Source organism: Lasioglossum baleicum, chromosome 6 (assembly GCF_051020765.1).
Source record: "Lasioglossum baleicum chromosome 6, iyLasBale1, whole genome shotgun sequence".
In the NCBI taxonomy this organism is placed as follows: domain Eukaryota; kingdom Metazoa; phylum Arthropoda; class Insecta; order Hymenoptera; family Halictidae; genus Lasioglossum; species Lasioglossum baleicum.
This window is the reverse complement of record NC_134934.1, coordinates 16,976,571-17,004,209: the sequence shown is the minus strand read 5'-3', so window position 1 is coordinate 17,004,209 and position 27,639 is coordinate 16,976,571. Positions and strand designations below refer to the sequence as shown.

At 38.1% G+C, this 27,639-nt stretch overlaps 1 protein-coding gene across 7 annotated transcripts in view; it reads left to right on the top strand.

Moving 5' to 3' along the window:
* LOC143209947 (uncharacterized) overlaps positions 1-27,639 on the top strand; it is a 218,773-nt gene that overhangs the window by 150,687 nt on the left and 40,447 nt on the right. For 6 of the 7 annotated variants that reach the window (XM_076426288.1, XM_076426291.1, XM_076426293.1 and 3 more), the window contains 2 exons: positions 10,241-11,125; positions 12,279-12,359. In XM_076426288.1, the coding sequence (XP_076282403.1) occupies positions 10,241-11,125; positions 12,279-12,359 (966 nt within the window). The remainder of the gene's footprint in view (positions 1-10,240; positions 11,126-12,278; positions 12,360-27,639) is intronic. The other variant, XM_076426290.1, reaches the window with a different exon arrangement.

The window sequence follows — 27,639 nt, the reverse complement described above, 5'->3', positions numbered from 1 at the left end:
ACTTTTTTACAGCAGACTATAAATTTAAGTATTATAAGCCCAAAGGACATCCAGGGCGAAGACCCAAAGCTTTACGACCAGACTAACAACCTTCGAGAGAACTCGATAAAGACCTACCACACAGTTCGCTTCATATTGCCAGTGACCCCTGCACTGCAGACCTTATATTATAGGTCGAGAAAGAGAGAAAGAGGTATTTCCGAAGAAAAATCCGTCGCGTCGATAGGGAATATAATTCTTTTAATGATGCTCATGACTACTATATCATTTTGTAGAAGCGCATAGTCGCGAGAATTTTGATATGCTATCTGGCAAATAATATAAAAGAAATAATACGAACGGCTGCTCTTTACTTTACCGGACTCAAAATTTGTGCGTTTCTCCTACAGATTATGATGTGTTTTTGTATGTAATCCAGTAGATTTGTACCCGGGACGGCTGGAGATCGAAGTTTCGATCCTGTAGAGTCAATGATTCAGAAGTTATGCTTGCTTAAGGTTGAGCAATCTACAGTGTTTTTGACAAGTAAAGGCGCTGCCATATTAGTAGTGACGGTCACGCGCCGCTTACCGAGTTGGTTGTGATTAGGTCGGGGGAGGGGGGACGGCGGCAAGGACCGGCGGTTCTGCTCAGTAAGCGGACGCGGTCGTCACTATAAACAAATATGGCGGTGCCCTTACCTGTCAAAAACACTGCAGATTGCTCAACTTTAATTGCAATGCACCTCGAGAATCTTGGCACGCTTCGTGTTGTTGGTGTAATCGCTTGACATACACAAATAGAATATTTATCCGATTCCTACAACGACGAAGTCGGTTTTTATACAGGGTGAGGCACTAACTATTGCCACCTACAATAACTCCGAAAGCATGGTAGTAGTAGGAAAGTTATCGAAATAAAAGTTGCATCGGACAACAGAGGCCATAGTGTGTCGTTAATCTTTTGTTGCTAGTGGAGTCGCTTCAGACGTGTGAAGGTCACCTTTGTTTTTTAAACTAAAATGCTACGTTTTGGTACCTGTTTTTTGAATGAGATTCACTTCAGCTGTAGGTTGTATTCAGTTTTAGGTTAGGTACCTATTCGATTCCTTAGACCAGGCGTGCACAACTCGTAGCTCTGAAAGAGGCTCATGAGCTGGTAAGCGGCTCTCGTGTCGCTCACGAGCCAAGACCTAGCTCGGACATATGGAAGGGGAACCCACTGAGCGTGACTTGTAAGTGTGTGAGTCTCACCCAGAGTTGGGCAAACGCTAGTCACAATTACGATTATTGACTAATAACTTCATAAGCTCTACAAAGAATCCAGGAACGAGCTAGCTGCCTTCCATCTGTCCGGAAGCATCTGCCGGGCGTACGCTGCCAGGAGAATACCACGTAACTGCGTCAGCAGAGGTAGCACTTTATGCTGGCAGGGTGTGCCCGGCAGATTCGTCCAGATTTCAAGTATTCTATGCTTCGAGCGTCGCTCGGACAGGTTAATGCCCGTCATCTGCTCGCTATGGCGTGCTTGATGTCTGCTCGGAGCAGGCCTGGCCGATTGGGTACTTATAGACCCGGCTTTAGATAACATGTCATGTTGCAAGGTTACTTCATCTATTTGATGATGCTATAGTCTGTTGAGAAGTCGCAGTACTACGAAGCTAAAGTGTACCTGGAGGGGAAAGGGGGGATTCGTCGCCCTATCTTATTCTTTGTGTATTAATATTTGTGGAAACTGTAACTGTAACATATATTTTATTTTATTACTCGTCCATTTTTATTTGACTCTTATTATTTTAAATATGGTTAACTCATTTCGTCACTTATAATTTGGAAAAAATTAACCCTTAAGTGCACGATTTTTTGTTTACAGTTTCTATTTATCAAACATTACTAAAAAAAAAGAGTGCATATTAAGGGAAAAATAAGGAAAAAATCACATCTTTGTGAAAATATTTTTTATTACAAAATTATCATATGTTGCCATATTTGACGTTAGAAAATCTACGACGCATGAATGGCGCGCACCGTATACAAATACATGTGAGCGGTTCGTTGCCTTGTGGCTACAATGCGTAAAAAGCATCCAAACGTTCCTGCAGTGAATGTACAGCCAGAAATGCATTGTTGCCAAACGGCAACACGATGCACTGAAGGAAGAATTGTAATGTACACGTTGATAACACAAAATTCGTATTTATTTCCTCAGAACTTATGTACTTTACTAAAAAAACAGGCTAGTAAGAACAACATACATATGTGTATGGTCTAGTCTAAGCTTACAGTAGGCAACACGAATTCGCGGTGTCAGTGCGTCGGCAGCGAATTTTTTCGGTCAAAGCTTATGCCTTCGCAACCAGCTTCGATACTTCAAATTTTCGCCGCTGCAGCGATATCTCCGCAAGTGTCGCTGCATTAGAGAGCTACGACCAGCTACGACGACGTAAAGGAAACCGCAGTATCGTTCCGCCGCAGGACAAACGACAGCAATGCACATATAGTCTTAAGTGCAATTTCCATATTCAATTCGGTACAAGTTCGGTACGAGTTTCCGAGATAGCTTTTTGAGCAAAAAGATCACCTGGAAGTAAAAATAAATAGTAGCAAGCAATTAAATAAAAATTTGATTGGTTTGTAATAATTAGACTGTGGATTTTATGCATTTCTGATAAAAATGAGCCGATGCAATTTAGGATAGTAGAAATATTAAAAAGAATATAAGAATGTCCATGTGTATTACTTTGAACTTATTAAAATCATTGCCTTGCCGTATTTATACGAGTCAGACTCATGATGAAGATTTTAACAAAGTCTAACAAATATGAATGTTACGCGTTTCTTTTTAGATGAAATAAAATTATTAATAATTAAGATAACGATAAAGATTGCCAAAATATTCACAATAAAAATTACATTCAGAATACTCTACACTGAGAATTAATTTCTTTTTAAATTAGAAATTTTCAAATTACAAGAACGAAAAATATTGTAGATATCCTAGTCTCTTTCTTTTTAAGTGATAATCTAGTGTTTCTCGTTAAACGTTGTATGATTTTATGGCTGCATACATTCTTATTATTATTACATTTTTCTTATTAAATAAACGTTCCATATTCTCTAGATGAAATGGACGCGTTTGTATTAATTACACATACCGAAGTCAACTAAGAACTAATCAGTACAAAGTAAAGTGATTTACAGTATACAGACTGATTTATTTATTCTAAATGTTCGTCTATAGTCCATAGTAGCATGACAGAAGTAGGTGATCAGTAATGGAATTGTTAGAACGAATTTTACGGAACAACTAAGTAAACAAATAAAATACACAGGAATTTCATCGCACAGTTCTACATACGATTATGTCAGAAATCAATTTGTTTCCGTTGACACTATCCATTCCATTACACACTTAAACATTGGGACAGTTCCAGAAATATGGTCCAATAATATTTCTTTCAAATAGCCACAAAACGTCAGAGTCAACGGTTGTGGCCGAAAATGGTTCTCATTGTCACGAATTTAGAACTTCTACACAGTATATGCGACGAAAACAGAATCGTTCGTTTGGAAGTTCGTAACGTATTCAGAATGTCTAAGGAGCACAATGTCGTCTGCATGAAAAATTGGAATGCAAGAAGTGTAGACTTTGATATAGAAACGTAGTTGCGAAGAAGCTTAGAGAGTTCCCGATTGAAAGTTATCCCTGAATTCTTATGAGACATAATAAATTAAATCGGATAATCGCTAAATGTTCTACATTAGACTACTTAATAGAGCTATAAAAATATAGGGATCCCTTTGCTGTGCGTATGTACAATTTTTACACGCTTGTTATGTCCATGCATAGATTGAGTAATCTCAATCGTAGCGCCTACTGTCCTCCACTAGCATCCGCCGCATAGAGCAGGGATGGGCATTTTTGCCTCAATTGAGGCAAGACCCACTGATGCCAAGGCTGTGGTACTGTGGTACTAAACCATACCCCCACCATAGCCTACTATTGCCCCTTCGTTGTTTTCCAACGCGCCCGCGCGCTACACTCACCAACTCACCAGCGTACCTCTACGGATACAGTCAATGACGCCAGAAGAGCTGCGGCCCATAGCCGAAAATTTCAAAACACGTTTGAGCCTCTGAATCGACTCAAAGGGTGGCCACTTCGAAACTTCTTAAATATATGAATACTAAAGGTCTATGTTATGGTTGTTATCATTTGGTTTTTCAAAATTCGTCGAATTGACAGAATTATAATAAGAAACGTTTAACTCCGTTATTTCTTGTCACCCTGTAACATGTAAATTTCAAATATATTTCTTTTGAGCTATATGCTCCGGCGATTTCTTAAAAGTTCGCTTAAGTTTACCTCGAATCAAGGGACAGGTATGTAAGAATTACTTAATGTAACAATAGTACACTATCGAACGAATGCTGATGCTTGACACTATTAGTCGCATCTGCTTCCCCTTACTAACTAGTTTAACTAGAGAAGGACCACTGATTTCCAATTGTCTTTTATCCACTAGATAAAACCACATCACTTTTCACACACACATAACAGTTGCCGCAAACAGGGACGTATACTCGAACACAAACACACGTGTACAAAATACTTACAATTAGATACTTTTGCATACAATCCTGGTATACTGGGCTCAACATAACTTGATATACTTGACATAGGTGTATTAACGATTAAAGAATGCGTAGTGGTATACAGAAAGTTTACTTTTAGTTTCCACTATCTCGGTGTTTCTGTCTCTCTGTCTGTTTGTCTATACCTGTCTGTCAGTCTGTCGGTCTGTCGGTCTGTCTGTCTGTCTGTCTGTCTGCTGTCTGTCTGCTGTCTGTCTGTCTGTCTGTCTGTCTGCCTCTCATCCAACTGACGCTCTGATTCTGAACTGATCTTACCTGATTCTCGCTCACTTCTTATTTCAAGCAAGAATCACCTTACCATCTCTGCTACATAGAACTAGATATATACATATACTATATCTATAGACTATATGCTATGTACGTATTAATGATCGTAAAGATCACAACAACGATTCTAACGTGGTGACGTCGATCGCCTCTGTGAAGAATGGTGTGTTTCTTTCCTTTCAGTGGGTTTTCGGTGAATGGAACGAAAGTAGGACTGCCTGTTTGTAATAAGCATAGTTATATTTATACATTACGTGTATACGTGCGCGTATGACATAATTATGTCCATAGGAGAAACTGTAGAACGTGATGCAAGAAGATTTGTGATGCGTGATCTGTATACCATGCATGGACGTGGTATGTGAAGAGTCCGACGAGGCTTTTTAAAGCGATCCGGGGATCTAAAACATACAATATTTGATTGTTTAATCGGTTTGCACGATGCATCCCGGTAGAAGTTTGTGAAACATATTGCATAACTTATAGCAGCAAGCCGAGATCTCTTTGAGAGGCCTTCTTTTGCGCTCGGACGATTGCGCACAACGCTATGGCACGCGGTTCTTCTGGACACGGTAATATAGGACAGGCATGGCCAGAAGTAGTGTTGTATAAGGCTCGAGTCTTTGAAGCTCCAGAGCTCAGTCTTAAAGACTAAGTTTCTATAGAAGAACCCTTTACGACTGAGCTCTGGAGCTTCGAAGACTCGAGCTTTATGCAACACTAGCCAGAAGTAGCACGCGTGCTAGGGATTCTCAAGGAATTCCCCCACTTCTCCCGGCCGCGCGTCTCAATCCACTTGGCGGCCTTAGTTGCTCCGAGCACTATGGCTGCCACGGGGAGCGAGACGCGCAGCTGGGAGAAGTGGGGGTATTCCTTTAGAATCGCTAGCACGCGTGCTATTTCTGGCCATGCCTGATATAGGACACGGTCGGTGTTCGCTCACGCAAGGATTGCACACACGGTCAAGACACACACTATGAATTACGCACATGTAGAATTGGACACATGATGGATTGCGCACGGAAAATTTCAGGCTTTGAAACCATTGTTTAACGATATCGGTACGGCAATTTTTGACGGAGTTATGATCACGTAAAGTGGTACCAATTTTTCGGGTTCACACAAGTGATTCCTTAATTTTTTTGTTGAGTGCAGTATTATCCTTAAATCAAAGTCGGAACAACGTGGATCGGTTTTACTCTGCCTAACCCTGACCAGTGTCCCTCTCGCTCGCTTTTATAAAAACAAAAATAACCTTCAAAATCCTGGTTTGCTACCGCTTCGCTTAAAACTAACGCCTTATCCTTCAGATGTGTCCGATTCTTCTTGTGCGCAATCATACTGTGTCCAAAAGATATGTGCGCACGCAACTCACGATGATAACCAACAGCTTGAATTCTTTCTGTACGCAATCTATCATGTGTCCAATTCTACATGTGTGTAATTCATAGTGTGTGTCTTGACCGTGTGGGCAATCCTTGCGTGAGCGAACACCCACTGTGTCCAATATTACGTTCCAAAAGAACCGTGTGCCATACCGTTGTGCGCAATCGTCTGTGCGCAAAAGAGCCACCCCCGATCTCTTTCAGTGACAAACAGTTCGTGTGTCTATACACGAGAAATAATGGGGGGGACTCCTATCATCAATTTCCTAATAAGTTGTCTTCTAACTACGGCATTTCCTGTTTTCAATAGGAAACATTGTTTGCATTAAAACTATTTGTCAGCGTTTAGGAACAGCATTAGGGAGAGCTATGCTTGTGCTCTTCCGGGATGTCTATAAATTTCTTGGAGAACGTACGGTACCTAACACACCGGTACCAAATGCTTGTATTTCATTCACCTAATTGTGTTGATCCAAGCGTAGTTTGTACCATATCGAAGACAAAAAGGTTGTTCGAACAAAGAAAACGTTTAATGTCCGACGTAAAACGAAATGACCACAGTAGGAAATGAAACTTGTTAGCTGATTTGATAATTCTTGCTCCTATCAGTTGTGTTTAAACTTTCAGGCATGTTCGATCTGAGAAATTATTGTAGAAATTGAATATTTTTACTTTTCTTAATTATTTTCTTATTTTAAACATACAGGGTGTCCCGTAACTGTTGGTACAAGCGAGTGGGGGGTGATTCTACGTGAAAAATTGAATCGAAAATGTAGAATAAAATTTTGTTCATATGAGGCTTTATTTTCGAAAACAATATGTTTGAAAATTTGTCGATATCATCATGTTGACAATGTTTGTAAACATTGCAAGAAGCACGGAAGTACTCTCCCACTCGAAACAGTAAGTAAGTGCACGCGTACTCGACAAATTTTCAAACTTATTTCTTTCGAAAATAAAGCGTCATATGAGAAAATTTTATTCTACATTCTCGATTCAATTTTTCACGTAGAATCACCCCCTACTCGCTTGTACCACCAGTTACGGGACACCCTGTATATTCTTATTTTAGCAAACATGTAACAGATCCTATCTTCCATTGACGTGTCATCAAATGCCCAATTCCGTATTTCTATACAATAATCTTGGAAATTACCAATTCTTTCATTGCATGTATGAATAATATTCATTTTATTCAATTTACTAGCCTTCTCGGTTCTACTGCTTCATTACTTTCAAACCGGTCTTGCTGATGGATTAAGATAATCCATTTAGTTAAGAAACGCCGAAGAGGAAAATCTCTTGCTGCCAGAAAAGTCTCGAGTCTTTTATCCTTAAAACCCAGATTCCACGCAAGCTGATGCATTCAAGCGCCACTCTTGTTAGTATAATCATCCGCATCCGAACGATTGAAACGAAACAGATTTCGACATATAAGTTTTGATATTTCGAAGTTGTATTTTATTCGGGAGAGATTGAAAGCAGTGGGATTACATTTCCAAATATTTTTGTGTATTTTCTGTGTCCTCTATATTTAAACTATTTTAAACTAAAAATAGATTCAATCTTCTAAATTCTAAAATATTGCAGTTTTACAATGCTATTTATTTTTGCTCTTCTTTTAGCTGTGCAATTACCAAAATAATTTTTGTCCCAAATATAAGAATGGTTAATAAGAAAATACATGTGAAATATTTCAGTAATAATTACTGTTTAATCCATGAAGATATAATACTAACTGTGAAACTATTGTAACTTTGATTACGATTAATTTATACTAATCTGTTACAACGCATAGAACTTACAAGATGTTATTCGAATCACGAAACTGAATTTTTCATAAATAATCCATACATGGTGTAAAACGTCAACTCATGAAGAAATACCGTTTTGCAATGACTTATTGGAGTCTCACGAACGTGTGGGCCGTTAAAATTCTAATTCTTCGCGGAATTTTCTTGCACCGAGAACATTCATCAATCAGACGGTGCGAACTACAAGCAGCTTGCTTCCCGTGTACAAACTACGCTCGTTTCTAGGAAGTTAAGAAAATATTATCAAGTAATATAATCTGGTTACGTAAAATATCGGATGTATTGCGATTTTTTTGTGAAACTATTCATAGTGATTAACTGAATCATAGAATTCGTTGTAAGAACGTAAAGTGCCTTATCAAATATTTAATTAGTTAGTTAATATGTCTATGTATGTTCATACGTGTCACAGAACTATTCACATGGCTGAAGGTCACAGTATCAACAAGAAAGATATATTCAGATTGTTGGCTGTTCGTTTCGAGAGAAGTTGTAGTACAATATTGATTACAAAATCAATAAATTAATGCCCCGTTGTTGTGGAACTGAATGTGCTCACGCCCGGGATCTTTTCTGCCACTACTTTTGTCAGTACAGTAATGTCCCATTCTAAGTCCGGCGGAGGAGACCAATCTAACAAGGAGAATGCAAAGCCTTCGCGTCACAGATTTAGTTGAGACTTTACAGAGTTATAGATCTCTCGTTCCCCTGATTACGAATATACCCCATTATAGGGGCAACTACTCAGTAATTTTCGAGATATTTACAAATTAAAGTTCTGTGGACGTAACATGTCAGTTTACATAGTTCACTCTGTTGCCAAGTAATGGTGTGGCGTATATCGGCAGCGAGCTGAACTGCTACGCCGCGCCGTGGGCCCGGGCTCGAGTCCCGTCGCAGTAACTTTTTTTTATATCATACTTTTTTTTTCATTATTGTCTTATAATCATTATCTTTTGCGTATATGTAGTAATGGTTTTTTCTATTATATCATTTTTGTTCGTTATGTATTATTTTAATATAAAATTATTTTAATATAATTATAATCTCTTGTGTATGTAGTAATAGATCTAGTGTTTCTTTTATAAAACAATAAGTATCATTTTCAATTAACCCTTTGTGGACAATAAAAATATATCTAAAATATGAAAAAAAGTATAAAAAAAAATTACTACGACGGGAGACTCGAACCTGGGCCCACGGTGCACAGTGGGCAATTTGGTCGAAACTCAATTCAAAATCAAACAACTTTCGATAGAAATGAGGTAGAGCGATGAAATTTTTTAAAAATTAAAGCTGAAACTTTGCAGAATATGGGAAAAATAGGGAAATTATGGTAAGAACGTTTTTTAACGTTGAGAAAATTCGTTAGACTTGCACAATTTCAAGAAAATTGTGGTTTTTCCAATACCACGCGCGGAAAATTTTTTTTTTTAACATGCTGTACTTCATTTCCCGTAGATTTTTTCACGCTGATTTCAAATCTGGCCTCAAAATTTGTCTACGATCTCAGGATATTGCAAAATCGATTTCTTGAAATTCTACATGTTTAACGAATTTTCTCAAGGTTAAAAAACGTTCGTACCATAATCTCCCTATTTTGCCCATATTCTGCAAAGTTTCAGCTTTAATTTTTAAAAAATTACGCACACCCTCGGGACCAGCCCCCCATCCCATGTATGTTCCAAGCTAAACCCGGGTATGCTCTGTCACTGTCTACACCGACAAAAGTCGTGGCAGAAAAGACCCCCGGCGTGAGCACTCTCATTTCCATCCTGGTATGAACATGCATTCATAAATGACTATCAACTGACTAGATAAGATTTAAAAGTTTTCTTGTTTTCTTCAAAGATGTCTACTCTCAGGAACACATAAGTAACAGGTGTCAAACGTCGAGATTTGATTTAACTACTAATTTACGAGTAAACAACCAGATTTTGTCAAAATCGACATACATAAACATTTTCTTCATTTTCCGTTACAATTAGAGATGCTAATACGTATATTCGTATTCGAATATGAATACAAGAACGTACCGTCGCGAGAAATTTTTGGATTGTTCGTCTGTATCGCTTGTACGTCGAAGCGTGCTTATTCCATTCGTCCTTGACTGTCGATCTATCCGTTTTTCTGTTCCCAGGACGAAGAGCAATCAGCGGTGGATGAAACTGCGGACAACGGTGCAGCTGTCCTCCGCGATATCGACAATCCAGAAGAAACCGCCGCTGAAGCGCGAGGACTCTTTCCTGAAGAGGTTCTCGACGAGACAGATCCCGGAGAGCCAGGAGACATTAGACACAGGCGAGGGAGAGGGGAACGCGGCCGACAATAAAGATTTCGGCGGACGACGCCGGAGGAGGCCGCAGAAGCCGCCGAGAACTGTGGTCAACCCTGACGAGAATTTCTATTACTACTGGCTGATGCTTCTGTCAGGCTGCGTCCTCTACAATCTCTGGACTCTAATCGTGCGGCAAAGTTTACCGGAACTGCAGGCGCTGGCGCCGGCAGCCTGGTTCGCGTGTGACGGTTTCACGGACCTGGTCTTCTTCCTGGACGTGGCCGTGCAATTTCGCACCGGATACCTCGAGCAAGGCCTGATGGTCTACAACAGCAAGAAACTGGCCAGCCATTATCTCCAATCGAAATCGTTCATACTGGACCTGCTCGCGTTGCTGCCGCTCGATCCTCTTCAATTGTACCTCGGCACCAATCCCATGCTCAGGTTTCCTAGGTTCCTAAAGATTTACCGTGTCTATAACTATTACTATATGGTGGAATCGCGGACGGTTTATCCAAATTTGTGGCGCGTGCTGAATCTCATACATATACTACTGATCCTGGCGCACTGGTTCGGCTGCTTTTACTACTTGCTCAGCGAGGCGGAAGGATTCCAAGGGGACTGGGTCTACCCATACAGACCCGGCGAGTACGCGACCCTCACCAGAAAGTACCTCGGCTCGCTGTACTGGTCCACCCTCACCTTGACGACCATCGGCGACCTACCAACCCCGGAAACCAACGCCGAGTGAGTGACAACTCTCTTCGACTGTACACACACACACACACACACACCACCACCACCACCATTTCTTCTTACATTTTCTATTCTTTCGTTGGTTCACATTCCGTTGGCTAACCAGCACCCGCGCGTTTACCAGGGATCCGACATTGTCCTTAGATCTCGTTGATCGATTTATGACTTGAGAGAGAATGGAATGCCGACATGATTTTACGGAGACGCAAGCTTTCCTCCCTGGTATCGCATATTTACAGTAAAGTCGCTATCTAAGCCGATTCTCGGCTCTGTGCTGTGACACAGATCGGGACCGGATACTATTTTTTTTGTGGCCGCGTCGTCCGCGTCGAAAACTTGCTGCATACCGTCTATTAAACCGCTAAATACAATTGAAATTATATCGTGTTTAGTATCATTTTAATCAGGAAAATAAGTTGGCGAAAGTCCCATAAATAAATTGGAGTTATGCCCCCAGTGGAAGGGGCAAGCGCACTGACTTGGAACGACCACCTCCGTCGCGCTTAGATAGCTACTTTATTACGATATCTACATATATGTAACCGTACCAATTCAAGCCAATAGTTTTATTTTCTCTGTCGTTGTGGAATATTAGAAAAACAAGTAGTCCGTTACGAAAACAGTTGGAAACCACGTAGACACGCGAGATATTGATTTTGAAATTGAAACCGAATTCTACAACGTAGTAACAGGGTCCGGTACAATCGAAGGATGAGCGATCTTCATGTAAAAATAAGCGAAACGTGTCAAATAAAATTTATATGTACACTAGGGACTATAGAAATTAAAAACATTCGTGAACAGATATTTTAACCAATTTTTATTCAACCAGAAGTTCACAACTAGGAACGATCACAAAATTGGTACAAATTTTGTAACTACACTCCTCAAAAGAATTAAGGGATCACTTGTGCGAACCCGAAAAATTGGTCCCACTTTACGTGATCATAACTCCGTCAAAAATTGCCGTATCGATATCGTTAAAAAATGGTTTGAAAAGCTGAAACCTCTAGTTCCAGATTGTTGGTTTTTTACAAAGTTAACGCGTGCGGGAGTTTCCATTTTCTCTTAAGTCAAGTTTCCACCGAATTAGATGGTTAGGAATTAGACTCGTGAAGCGGTCTTGTTGTTGTTGTGTTGGCAGAGTCGTAGCGGGCGGCAATCCCCGGAGCCTCGCTCGTCGTGGCCGACTGTCCCGGCTTCTACAGTTCAAGCATAACGGAGGGTATCTGTATCGTTTCCAAAGCAAAAGATAAATCAAACGGCAAAAAGCCAAAGATCATGTCGAGAGAATGTGTGACGAACGAGTGTTACGAACGTGTGCGAAGAAAATTGAAAGTGAGAGTGCGAGTCAGGATAGAGAACGATTGAGATATGTAAGGGCTGCCAGAATTACGCATGCGTGGCTATGATACGAGTTGCGACAGAGTGCAGTAAATGCACAGCAAAATTGAAACCTTCATAAAATTGCACGCAAAGTAAAAAATATGATAATTGTGTGGATAGGATTCATATGGTGAAGGAGAAGTACGCTGCTTGATATTTACCGGGAAATGTAGCGCAATCTCTGAAGTAGTTGAATTCCGTGCCATCAACGCTCGTTGCACACATTTTATTTCTTTACTCTCTTGTATCATGTGTAATAGTTGCAACTTTCATTACAGGTAGTTGGTAAGATATGTTAGTCTTTCGAACTGTGCACGCACAATTTCAAAATATTTCAAAAACGACTTGTTCAGGCACTGCGTCTGTAAAGATGCCAACAAGCGGAGACAATGTTTTGATTTTCAAATTTCTTACTAACACTTCACATTTATAATAGTATTAAGCGCATGCATGTATTTAACACGTTTCCAGGCTGATCTTCACCTACGGAAACCAAAAATTTGTAAGTGTTTTAATGTAATCTTACAGATTTTGGAGAAAACATACTGAAAATCCAAGTCTTTATGATAGGAAGCCACTGGTTCGAAAGTAATACGTGTGTAAAGTTGTGCGGTTTTAAGTGTTTTTGGCAGGTATGGGCGCCGCCATGTTGGTATATACAGCCGCTAGATGGCAGCACAAGCGCCCGGCTATGTCGATAACGTAGAGAGGCAATTTTTGAGATGTCATTCGATTTTCTAGTACACTTTACATGTATACTTTATTCCGGAACAAGCTGTTATCGAGCAGCAATGGAAATATACAGAGAGAAGGTATAGTTCAAGTTAGTTGTGGTTAGGTTCTTGGGCGGGGGACCGAGCACACTTGCAAATCTACGTTATCGACATCACCATGTACGTGTTCTGCCATCTAGTGGCTCCGCTTGTTAGACAGCGCGTGACGCTCACTATATGCCAACATGGCGGCGCCCAAACCTATCAAAAACGCTTAAAATCGTTGAACTTTAAACACGCATAACTTTTGTGCCTGTGAATTCCTAACGTTAATACTTGGATTTTCGGAATTTTCCCGCCAAAATCTACAGGGTTGCATAAAAAAGCTTAATGAATTATGGTTTCCGGAGGTGAATTTTAATCACAATTTCTGATGGGATTCAATAATTACCAAATCAGAACTTAAATCCGGTCACTTGTTCGGTCCTCGTACAGTTACTGCTAATCTTGTCAAAACTTAATGTATTTTTGGCAAAACGTAGGTACTTACTTCGTGCTGCCAAGAATGGCAGTATGAAAACTGAGAATCGTAAAGTTAAAATACCATTGATCACCTGAAATATCTCCACCATTTTCACAAATATGAAAAATCTTTACTTACAACACTTCTATAGTGCTGAGTACCATATACAGGGTGGGGCACCTAAAACAGGTCACCTGAATAACTCGCTTGCTTTTGAAGATAGAAAAAAATGCATCAGACCAAACTTACTTGATATTGAGGCGCTCGTAATCTGATGTCATTAATTTTTTTTAAGGGGGAGACATCAAGGAGATATAAAGGTCAACTTTTTTTAATGGAATGTGGTATTTTTTAATACATGAATCGATGCAGCTGGACATTCGTTATAAAAAAGTACTAACCTATGTATGTCGAAAAGTTAATAGTTCAGGAGATATTTCAATTTAAATAACTCTAACTAATGGTATTTTAGAGTTATTTAATTTGAAATATCTCCTGAACTATATACTAACTTTTCGACATACATAGGTTAGTACTTTTTTCTAACGAATGTCCAGCTGCATCGATTGATGTATTAAAAAACACCTCATCCCATTTAAAAAAATGAAGGTGACTTTCATATTTCTAAAAAAAATTACATAAAAGCAAAAACTTTTTTTGGTATCGTATGAGCCCCATTTTACCATTCAACTTTGTCCTTCAGACATTTGACGTATCTTTGAAAACAACAAACATATTTGAGATCGTCACGTTACGAGACTCACCCTGTATAGAGAGGTGGTTTAACTAGCAATAGTTGTATACATATTCTCAAAGAAGAAATCCAGCTGTGCAACTCGATTTTAGTTATTCTAATTTGTTTAAAAATAAGATTTGTTCATTATTCTATTCAAATGTAAATCTAGTTTCTTGAATACCACAATTTGATAGGGTTTTAAGCAAGGTTCCAAATTGCTAAAAGTTCCTGCTGTTTCTTTTATCCTGCACTCGTTAATATCTGTTTATTTTTGCCAAAACAAAGAAGTAGTCAACTTGTTTGAACATCATTTTTTAGAATTCTCGAGGTCATCAACATTTCTCCGCTTATTAACCCTTTGCATTCGAAGCTACTTTAACTCGAAAATTAAACATTTCTTCCGACCTAGAATTATTCGATTCTATATAATTTTTTTTTCATTTTATTGATATGGAATTGATATAACACCTCATACAATACTTAAATGTATAGTAATTAATCAGATACCAACATATTTAATCATCTAAACAATAGTTTAAATAATGGTATAGCAATTATTAGTGGTGACCCTCTCTCTCTCTCTCTCTCTCTCTCTTTCTGGGTCACCACTCGAGTGCTAAGGGTTAACATTGGATATTTTAATGATGTGGGCACTGTCATTGTGGCACACAGCATTTGCATCGATTGCAACGACCATTAACATCGTGACCTCCAAATGACCTTGAACGAAAAATATTGGGTTGGGGACAAAGTTTCTCCGTATTTTAATGCAGAAATGAATCAAGTTTTTTTCTATATTTTAAATGAAGTTTATTAAATAAAGTACGTGCCGTTTTGATCGACCACCTTTTGCCATTTTTGAGATAAAAGCATAATCCCGTCGCTGTAGAACTTCTGTGATTTCTGGGCGAAAAACTGCGATATGTGATTTTTACAGGCCTCTTTTGAAGTCAACTTCACACCATTAAGAGAGTTCTGTAGAGACCGAAACAAAATGGTAGTCTGATGGTGCAATATCAGGACTATACGGTGGATGTATCAAAACTTCTCAGCCAAGCTCTCTTAATTTTTGACGGGTCGCCGAAGATGTCGATCCATTAAATTTTTCAATGTTAACTCATGAGGCACCCAATTGAAAGCTTACTTCATCTCCATAAACGGCAAAGAGAAAACGCGATCCCCCGCAATCCCATTATCATTTTATTTTAATATTTTAGTAAACGTATTTATGATCGCCCGCTTAGAGTTGTTCGAAGAATGGTTCAAATTGAAGAATTTGAAACGAAAGGATTGCTTTAGTGGATTACTAGAGGCTATTTTTACCGGAAGGAATGTGAGCGGACGCAATATTGAAGGAATTTTAGAGAACATTATCAATAATATTGAGAAATGTTGGGAAATAGGCAATAATTATTAAGATAGATTCTATCAAAAAAGAAGACTTTGTTAGAATCGACCATAGTATTCCCCTTTAATGAGATTGATATTCACGAACTTGAACCCGCAAGAGTTGGAAGGCCATTAAGAAATTTTAATGAATGTTAGATTAATAATTATTATATTAATAAACAAGTAGTCAGTGTTGTAAATTATGTTTTATTTACTTTACTCAAATATTTAAAAGTCATTTTCACACAAAATGTCAATTTTTTCCTCGCACAATAATTAGTTCGCACTAGAACTGATTTCTAGACCACTGTGTGCCGCATTGATGGCCCATACCTGATCATCAGATGTATCCGAAAATTGAATAGCAACACTGTCGCGTAAAGGAAACAATGGCGCATCGTCATTGACGCATAACGCCTCGATCGACCAACCGACCAATCGATTACCCGACCGTCCGACTGACCCAGAGCCCTGTGTGTGTGTGGTCCTAAAGTTATCACGTTTACAACATCCCGAAATCGTGTAAGCCAAACCGTCTTCCATAATGGCATTTTCCGCGATGAAAGTCATCCCCACCACGCAATGATGAGCGCGAATCACCACTCTAACTAGAACTGCCCTCAGCGTAAATAATATACGATCAAACCTGTTTTTGTGCGGTAGATAGGGACCGCAGAAAAAAACCACACAAACAAAATATTCACAAACTTCATAAACAGCTATAACAAATAATTTTTCACAACATATTAAAGAAAATCCATTTATGCGGTGGAGAGAGACCGCATAAAAAAGAGTCTCACTTAGAAAATATACAGGGTGTGTCTGTTAAGTTATGTCACCATTTTTTAAGCATTTTCAGTAGTGCCATTGAAAAATGTTTTAGGCAAAAGTAATATTCTTAAATCTGAAAAAATGCTTTTTACGTAAAAAAGTAAAGGTCACCTTGACTTTTTTAAAGGGCACTATATGTTTTGGACATCACAGGATTGTTCTTGACGTCGAGACGAATTTAACAGTGTACTATACTATAACCTTGAAATAACCTCAAACTTGAAAATTTTTTGCAAACGTAATTTTAACGAAAAATTCGATCTGCAGGTTCCCCGGGTACAAATCTACTGGATTAAATACCAAATACATAATAATTTATAAGAGAAAGGCAAAAATTCGGAGTCCGGTAAAGTAAAGAGCAGCCGAAGAAAATATTTTCTGTCAATTTTCAACCTCATAGCAAACAAATAAAAATTTTACATCGCTTGGAATTGTAATAAGTAATTCAATAATACAATTTCAATACATAGTTTTAGATATCACTTGACTATTTACGGATGGAAATGTACTATTCTCTAATTAGAAAATGTAAATAGATATTTAAGATTCAAAGTCAACGAGTAGCACCAACGAAAGAAAAACCATTTTGATTTATGTACACGAGTAAAACGCTCAACAGAGTTTCAGTTCCGAAGCATGTTCTTTTCGGAAAGGGTGAATCCGCTCATGAAAATGGTCGCTCTAATTATCGTTTACCTTTTAGAAGCTACGAACAAAACTGTAAAGTAGTCGATAAGCTGGTATTGCCAGGCGCGCGATTACGTTTTCGATTAACAGAAAGCTAGTTTTGGACGGTTCTTTCTAAGCCGAGGAATTTATGCGACGCACACGTTCACGGTAACCAGAGAACGCTTTCACGCAGGCAAATTAGAGTATTCACGGTCTCTGGCCGAGGCAGGCTTTGATGACAGGACAAGAGAGCCTGCAAAGCCGGCAATTACTCTTTGTCCGGAGAGGTATCGGTAAATAGATGCCGGTGCCGCAACGACACGCACGGAACCACCTTCCTATCTGTAATCTGTGGCGCGGTCAGTGATCGATGGAACGTCAGAATCGTTTCTCACGCAGGCTATAGAACTAATCGAAAGAGAACAGAGAAAAAGTAGCAAGCTGGTCGGCAGCTTGGGGGAGAAATATTACGCAAGGTTGTGAAACTTCTCGAAAGAAGACCATCATAATGTCCGTCCGTGGTAGACGGATAGATAAGCAAGTACACGTTAACGTCAATCTCAGTCGATTCGACGCGACGGAACTTTTTACGCGACGCCCGACCGAATCGCCATTCTAGGTGGAAGAAAAATCCTACACGTCAGATGCGGCTACCGATGTCAACGGATGTGGTGTCCTTGTAAAGAGGAAATCACAATCTTCATGCTGATTTTCATTGCAAAACAAATTTTTGAGAAAATATTTGAATTACACGTAATTTTTGCAATCAATTTCACACTCGATTGTTAGCACTAGGTTTAACGTCAGCATGACGGGTTCTAATATCTTTAATTTGCGAATATTAAGAGCGTAAAGATGCTACCCTGAGGAATTACGAGGGTAGTCCCAGAAGTACCCGACCTTGACATATAACTGGCGGTTGTTATTTGAGAACTTACTATAGCCAAAAGTACAATATTTATAAAGCTTAAGTTTGAAGTCTGAAGATGCTACGTTGTTTAGTATTTGTTTGACAGCCACCAATAGCATTTAGCGAGAAAGAAAGTGTTGTTCCATCAGGACAGTGCACCAGTTCACACATCCGGTATCGCGGTGGCCAAAATCAATGAGTTAAAGTTCGAATTGCTTCCTCACGCACCCTATTCGCCAGATTTAGCCCCCTCAGACTATTTTCTCTTTCCAAACTTGAAAAAATGGCTCGGTGGTAAAAGATTTGCCAACAATGAAGAGGTGGAGTCTGCGGTTGATGGCTATTTTGAGGAGCTCGACGGATCTCACTATAAACAGCGTATCGAAGCTATTGAACATCGCTAGGAAAACTGTATCGAGCTAAAAGGAGACTACGTTGAGAAATAAAGTTATTTTCTCCCCAATTTTTTGTTTTCTTTGTTAAGTCGGGTACTTCTGGGACTACCCTCGTATTTACCTTTATTTCTTTGGGTATTCAGGGTGAGTCACCTAACGTTATCACCTCAAATATCTTTGTTGTTTTCAAAGATACAGTAAATGTCTTGAGGACTAAGTTGAATGGTAAAAGGGGGCTCATACCAAACAGTTTTTGTTTTTATGTAATTGTTTTTTTTTAAGATATCAAGGTCACCATCATTTTCGTTAATGGAACCACCCTTTTTAAACATCTACAATGATAATCCCTTTAATTACGAATTCAGTGGCTATAATTACTCGAGGTCATTCAAGGTCACGTACAGAAGAAACGTATAAAACTAAAATATGGAAGCAGAATACTTGTAAATCATAAATGTTCGAAATGATCGCCGTCTATTTACGTCGATACATGCCCCAAGAACATATGACTGTTAATTTTTTCCACTTAACTGATTTTACTTCTTTTACTTTTTAAAGTTGCTCGACTTCGTTCGAAGGGAAATGTTGAAATGCACGTGAAATTTGTTACGGTGCGCGATCCGTGTCCCCTGGCGGTAATACCGAGAGGAGCTGGATGCGCGGAACTATGATTAAGTTTCCTTGAAATTTGATTTAAGTGAACCGCGAGGAATTGGAGCCAACGATGGAACAAACGTTTTGTTGGCTCTACTTCCGTTGTCGCTGCGAAACCAGCCACCGGAAACTTTTAAGTGCGCGACTTCCAACCTCTACAGGGTGTCTCTAAATTCCTTCAACGTCCGGAAATGGGAAGTTCCTGAGATCATCTGAAGCAACATTTTCCGTTGCAAAAATGGCGTCCGCGGCTTTATTAAGGAGTAATTAATGAAAAACACGGACCAATCTGAGCGCGACTTAAACGCGTGTAAACCTAGTCGGCCCGGCACACAGTGGGCTCGATTGAAGAAGCACTTCAAATACTTTACTTTGAATAACTCTTAAACCACTGAAGATATTGCAATGAAATTTGAACTGAATTGTATATAAAAAAAAATAATTCCTTCTCAATGATTTTTAACTTAATATATTTCATATTTGTTTAACCGTTTTTATTAATTTAAAACAGTTTTATAAATTATTTATTCTATAATGTATTTAATATTTTCGCTATTTAATGCGAATAGATAAAATGTTTAAGTTTTACATTATTGAGAAAAATTTGTTAAGGCCGAAAATCTTGAAAAATTGCAATTCACAATTCCGACCAAATGCATTTATTCAATTTATTTATTAGACGTCATTTACTAAACTAATTCTTCTAGCCTTACAGAGAAATTGAAGTCGTTTGGTCCATTCATATAAAAGTTATTCTGATTTGAAGTGTGTGGAATCAGTTATGCTCCTTACTGTATATGAAGTTCTAAAAATAAAATATAATTGATATATAAATATTAACTTACTTGATATATTATATTAAATAATATGAACAGAAAACGTATAAAACTGAAAATAATTTCGGAATCACAGGCTGATAGTTCTGCTCTGACTGACAATAATTCTGTTTCAATCCACAATTTGCGTCGACAAAACAAAACATAAAGATTTGAAGATCGATGCGCGTAAACAATTATGTACAATGTAACTTATGCACTGTCGAAAAGAATTCGTCAAACTCAACGCAGTCAAAACATCAGAGATGAAAGACTGACTTATTTACTGCAAAATATAAATTAATATTAAATAAAAGTATAATATAAATATAAATATTCAACACAGTTCTGTCAGACTTTCAGAGGCTGCGTACTTGACGAATTCAGCGCGACGCAGATGTCTTTAGACAATAATATCTTGAAAAAGGACTCGAACAAGGAAATAATTTTTGTCACATTACATAGAGGAGGTTCACTGAAAAGATCCTAACTTGTTAAAAAGTGGGCCCTCCTGGGACCTGAAAGATAGCGCATGTCAAAGATACAAATTTTTAACGATTACTTTCATTTTGCTCAGTATTTTTTTTAAATATGTTATATCTCATAATTGTGTAATATCTCATAATTCAGGGCAAGAAGTTGATCACAGTTATCAGGACACTAAGAATGAACAGCCAAATTATGTAGGGAAAATCGATATTCCTAAACTGTCTAACTTCATGCATGTATCACAACTAGAACTGCTATTGTATTTGATTAATTTTATCATTTTCGTGGTCGGTGGACGGTCGAGCTCTGATTGGTCTGTGTTTTTCGTTAATGACTCCTTCACAAAGCCGCGGACGCCATATTTGCAAAGGAAAATGTTAATTCAAATGATCTCAGGAACCTCCCATTTCCGGATGTTGAGGAATTTTGAGGCACCCTGTAGATCGAGTTCACTTAGAAGTTGCATCGATAGATGGGAAATAATATACGGGCCGACCTAAAGGAGGTGTTACAATATATTTTCTTCGAGATTCTCCACAATAGCGGTGACGTTCTATGCGGTTTGTTGCTGATCGTTATTGTCGTCTACCTGATCGACGTCTTTCGAGAGCTTCAGCTTTAATTGAGGGAAGGAACGTGTATAACCGGTTGAAACCATAGAATATTTTGCATAGATCAATACCATACCTTGAAACTATATTCCCGAAGTTGTAATATGCAATCGAAAGTATACGAAAGTATACTCGATTCAAAATAAAATGAATGATTTAGTATGTCTCTCACTTGACATATTATTTATTTTTACCAGCACTGTTTTGCGACAAAGCGTACGTTGTAAAAAATGCCTGTTAGAAGAAATAAAATTCATTGGCACAGATTCGTCGCATTATTTCCTGAGTGACGTTTGACAAGTCATTAGAGCATGACCACTGTCCATAGCAGCGTGTCACGCACACCACGATATCTCATGAATGAATGATGCGCAGTCGCATAGTTAATTACTGTTTGTTCTGCGGCTGCTGGCTGACACGTGACACTTTGACACATTGGTAACCACGCTTTCAATATTAACACTAACAGCATATCATATCAGGGTTTTCACTTTGCTTTCGAGAAGCAGATCATACGAGTATTAAATAATAACCATTTTAAAACTGTATTTTATTCAATCAGATACGATATTTTGTGCCGGCTCCTACTGCAATACGTGCACTACTAAAGATATCTATACAATCGTTTCTTATGAAATCAGTTTTAATATTAGAAGGTTGAATAAGTTCTCGCTGTTTTTTTCATTAACTTAATTCTCTTTATTCTTAAAGAATTAGTAAAAACATGTCATTGAAAGTATTGTCCATCGCTAGCCACTACTTTTTCCCATCGTTCTGGCAGCATACGAATTCCATGTGAGAAAAACGACACGTCTTTTCGGGCTGTCCAAGAGTCGACCAATTTTTTGGCAGCTTCGTAAGAATGGAAGTGCTGCTCAGCCAGGCCATGTGTCATTGATCGGAACAAATGATATTCGGAAGGGGCAATGTCTGGTGAATACGGCGGATGGGGTAGGACTTCTCATTTAAGTATTTCCAAGTATGTTTTCACCGGTTTTGCAACATGTGGCCGAGCATTGTCATGCTGCAAAATCACTTTATCGTGTCTCTGCTCGTATTGCGGCCGTTTTTCTGAACCTGTCTGAACCTGTAGCCGCCCCGAGTACAAATCTACTGAATTACTGGATTCATAGGAGAAAGGCACAAATTTTGAGTCCGGTAAAGTAAAGTTTGGTAATTTATACAGAAAAGGACTGCCCACTCCGATTTTGATGAAATTTAAATATGTTATGCAGCAACACATTCCGAACAGCTTTTTCCTTTTCCAATATAGGGGGGTCGCTTTTAGTTTTCGAGATATTTGCAAAAAACTATCGCGAATACTGTATTGAATTTTTCGTATTCCTGCACGCTCCGCTGCAACGTAAACCTGTTTCGGTACGGCGTTTGTTTACATTTTGACTCTGCAGAGATGAGGTAGAAAACGGGAGGGTGGAACGAGACGGCCTGACACCACACACACCCACCCAGTGCTTAACACGCACCCAGTGTTTCTAAAAAGAAGGTTTCCGTTAAGAAATTAACATTTGCGCAAATTTAAAATGTCAATATCTATAACATGTTTAAATTTTATCAAAATCGGAGTGGGCAGTACTTTTCTGTATAATTACCTAGTTTTCCCAAATATTCTATTCTTACGTATCTTTTATAGACCAGTCATTTTGACTGGTTTGGTAGAAATATGTAGGTTCGTCTTAACTGTTGGTAGTGCTAGCATTAATGTCGAGACTGGCTCAACATAGGACCGGAAACGGGTTAATTGGCCTCCAAATATAACTGACACCATTCGACGAATGATCAAAATTGACAGTGCCAGATCCGTTAAAGTAAACGTCAATTTCAACGTACAGGTTTAATCGAAAGTCTCGTCTGCCAAATCTCAGGAGCAATAACCTCTCATGATTTGACGATAAATTCATACGACCATAAACGTGTTGCACGCAAAATCGGTGTCACGAGAAGCCAGTGTTCATGAATGTCAGTGCGAAACCGCGTGCGGTTTTACCGCGATTGACAGAATGATAGGAATAGGTGTCGCTCGCGCGGTTTCTAATTCAGAGTTGCGGCACAAATTCCTAAATTTTGTAGGAGCACACAGCAATGAATCTCATATATTCTTTGTCACATAATAGTTTGGTTGGTTATAGTAATTGAACAATTAACATCCATCATAGCGGTTATACACTTCCAACCCTATTATTTCCTTCAGGCCCTGATCAAATTCGATTTACTCAAGTACAAGGTAAATCAATAACTTTGACCACCTTAAATACCAACAGCTGCATGTGTTCTTACAGCTGATTCAGCAAGCAATATAAGGTCGTAACATCATAACTTGTTGAGGCATCTTCAGTATTATATCGGCGTATCACTATTATCGACGCTATTCGGTTATGATACGAGTGCTTATTAATAGATTAAATAAATTTAACAAGATAAATGATTCATATGAGCATGAGATATGCATATACACGGTAAATAATATGTTTTGCATATTTCTCTTTGAAAAACATCTGCAACAATATATTGAGAAATATGCAAAACATATGCATTATGCAAAAAGTGCAAAATAAAAAACATATTTTTGGAATCCTCTAATCGCAAAACATATTTCTGTTTAAGTCCCATTGCTTTATCAGATTTCTATATAAATATGCATTTGCATAAACATCCGCAGTCTATTCATAACTGTTTTGATCAAGCCCGAAATGAAACAGTTTCAAACAGTTATTTCCGAGACCGTTTCAAGCCCTGCTTCGAACTGATCAAAGTGGACACAAGGTGTGATATCGATAAGTTTAAAAATATCTTTTATAAGCTGTTTAAGTGACAAGTTGTAAATAGAGCAGAGAAACTTTTTAGATTAAGGTATCAGTTAAAGGATCTGACGTTCGGTATCGTTGTTCATTTGAATGCGACGCGACGCTTCAATTTTCCGGGCTGATCTCAATATATTTGAAAGCCTTTAAAAGATTGCGCGCCGAGGTTCGGGGAAGTGCACGGAATTTCGGTTAGAGGGTACCCGGGCGTGCAGAAGCGTCCAGGAGGAGCGTATTGACAACGGAGAGGTCGTTCTTGTCGGAACGTGGTTGAAATTCATCCTTTATCGGCGACAGTGGAAATTCCAGTCCAGTCCTATTACAAACGATCTACGCCCCGCGGTTGACGACAGTCAGTTTAGCTTAATTTGAATAATACCCCGACGAATATTCTATCATGTGGATAGGGTCGAACCAGGTTGGAGAAAGCCTTCTCCAGCCGGTGGCCTTTTCATTCATTCTTCAATCGACCGTATTAAGTCTGACGGGAGGGCATTGTCGCGGTGGGTCGAAGCCTTTTTTCTTTTGAAGTTAGTGTGTAACAGCAGGGAGAGGTCTACCTTCATTTAAAGTCACTTCCTCGTCCAGGCTCTCTTTCTCCCTTTTATTATTGTTCATTTAAAATCGATAGCTTTTATAATAACATGCAAGTATCAGACAATTGAGGAAGTTTTTATGTACAGTGACTCCCACTAATATTCGGACGGTCTCAAAACAAAACGATAACTTTTTTAAGTATTGGGCTATACGATTTGAACTATTTTGAGAAGTTAAGGGGGTAGGATACCTGCAGATTGTAACTAGAAAGGAACTAGAATCTTCCTAGATTTTGGGTCGAAAAAATGGGTCTGCGCCCTGACATTTTTTGTCCTTATTTCAGCAAATTTTGGGCTGGGTGAAGGCCCATTGTAAAGAGGAAGGTTAGATGCAGCGTGCTCTGGTCATCATATCAGTCAAAAAAATCTTTTAGATTTTTTCTCTACTTTGAGCCCTCATATTATTAGATATAAACATAATCTCGTTAAAATCGTGACCAGGGTGCGCTGCATCTAACCTTCCTCTTTAGAATGAGCCCAGCCCAAAATTTGCACAAATAAGCACAAAAAACGTCAGGGCGCAGACCCATTTTTTCTAGTAAGATTCTAGTTATTTGCTAGTTACAATCTGAAGGTATCCTAACCCCTTAAAGCAATTAGTTTACTACATTATGTGAAATGAAATTTTTTTTTAAATTGCAGAGAAAATACTAGAAGTTGCATTTTACAACTTTTTAATGTGGACCTATATTGAAAATTTCAGACACACGTTTTGTAGATCTGTGTCAAACCAGTCATTTTGACTGATGTGGTAGTTCTAGTGTCATTATGAAAACATGGGAGAAAACGAAAAGGATTTTTGGTAACTCGAAAAAAATTGTTAATCATAAGGTGGAGTGGGGTAAGTCCGCCCTAGTTTTTGCAAAGTTGGACTTTAAACTGATGTATTTTCAGTCTGGTATGTAAAAACTTAACGTTCTTGGTATCAAACTCTTGCCACAGTTATTACTAATCAATTGGTATTATGCAGGATTCTAATTTTGCTTGAAAATTATCATTTTCATAGGATATTGTACAAAGTGTCAACTATGACGCACTTGCCCCGAATATGAGGCAAGTCCCTCTGTGAGAGTTAAAAATGCTTTCGAACCTTGTTTCAAGTGCTACGGGGCAAGAAAAGAATTATTAACAAGCCTGCTTTAAAATGCTTCTTATTGCATTAAATTAGATTGTTTAGTTTTATAGTTATCCATTTTTAAACAAACAGGTACTTTTATGCTGAAATATGAAAGGGGATACAGTGATATGAAAACAAAGTTTAAAAATGCTTTCGAACCTTGTTTCAAGTGCTACGGGGCAAGATAAGAAGTATTATCAAGCCTGCTACAAAATGCTTTTTATTGCATTAAATATATTGTTTAGTTTTATAGTTACCCATACAGTACGGACTTACCCCACCGTGATAGTACGGACTTGCCCCGTGTAGTAATATTTACGGGGCAAGATCATCTTAGTGTTTTTCTCAATAAATTAAAAAAAAATACAATAAAAACGGTTTATTTAATATAAACCTACATCAATATTTGTTGTACTTACCTAAAATAACAACACAGAATATATTAATAACTTGTAAACTATTGCACGTTCAGGGTAATCTCAAAGTTGTACGTGTACCTCGCACATGACTGTTTGGCATTGGTTGATTTAAGCGAGGAAAACACCTTTATTCTTGGGCGACATCTATGTTGAATAATTCATACTAACTTATACTACATTAATAAATACAAGGTAGAGAAATTTCGTTCATATTAGAATAAAAATAACCAATTAACGGACTTGCTCCACTCCACCTTAATGTGTATACATATGTATAAAATACAATGTAATTCAGTTACAATATATTCAAATTAGCACAATGTGTGTACGAATACATATAGAAGACAATAGATGAAAATAGAATTCAAAAAGAAATGCAAAAATACACATTTGGAATATTACATACCATTAGTTTTATGTGTCACGTAGTAAATTAATCCCTGTAACTTTTTAACGTTATACCTACCGACCATCAAAAGTGACTGATATGTGTGTATAGTATTATAAAGATAACATGATTAAATTTATTTATATTTTGTGCGATTTTTACTGTAATATACAGGGTGACTCTCGTAACGTGACGATCTCAAATAACTCGTAAGCTATTTGTTGTACAAAAACAATGTTCAAACAAATGTTGCATGGTTCCTAGGGCGACATTCAGTGCTGCAATCTGATTTTTGTTTAAAGTTTAAAGTTAAACCCATAAATGGTTTTATCAGAAAAACGTATTTGGAATTGACATAGAAAGTGTATTAAAAATAACAATTGCAATTAAAATGACAATAAAAACAATAAAAATTACAATTACAATTAAAATTACAATAAAAATTGAAGTTGAAGTTGAAGTTGAAGTTGAAGTTGAAATCGAAATCGAAATCGAAATAGAAATTGAAATTGAATAATACTAATGTTAATACTTACTACTAAATTATGGCTATATATAAAAACCCCACTGTTTATGGTCTTAAAGACGTGTTTTCAGGACGTAAGACTTTCAAACATAAAATAGACGTAAAATGGACGTTTCTAAGACGTCGTGTGCTACCCCTCGTGGTAGGTTTAGTGTTAAAAATTTCATTTTTAAGAAAGCTATTCTATCGTGTAGAGGTTCCGAATATTAATTCCGGCAACTGTATGTAATGCAGTCTCAGAAGAAATAGTATCCAATGCAAATGTTCTTCAATGACTATCGAGGTTTATACAGATCACTTCAAGATACGTCCATACTTTCCAGCAAACTCCGAAAGAAATAAATTGTACATCGATACACGTTAGTTTACTGATAGCGAAACTGTTTCCACAATTGTCAATATCGGAAATCGTTGAGCTCATTAACGTTATCTCCTGTCGATTGCCAATCGTAGAGAGTAGGCTGAGAACCGCTTTAGGGGAAACTCGGTAGCTACCAGCCAATGGGACCAGCATATTTC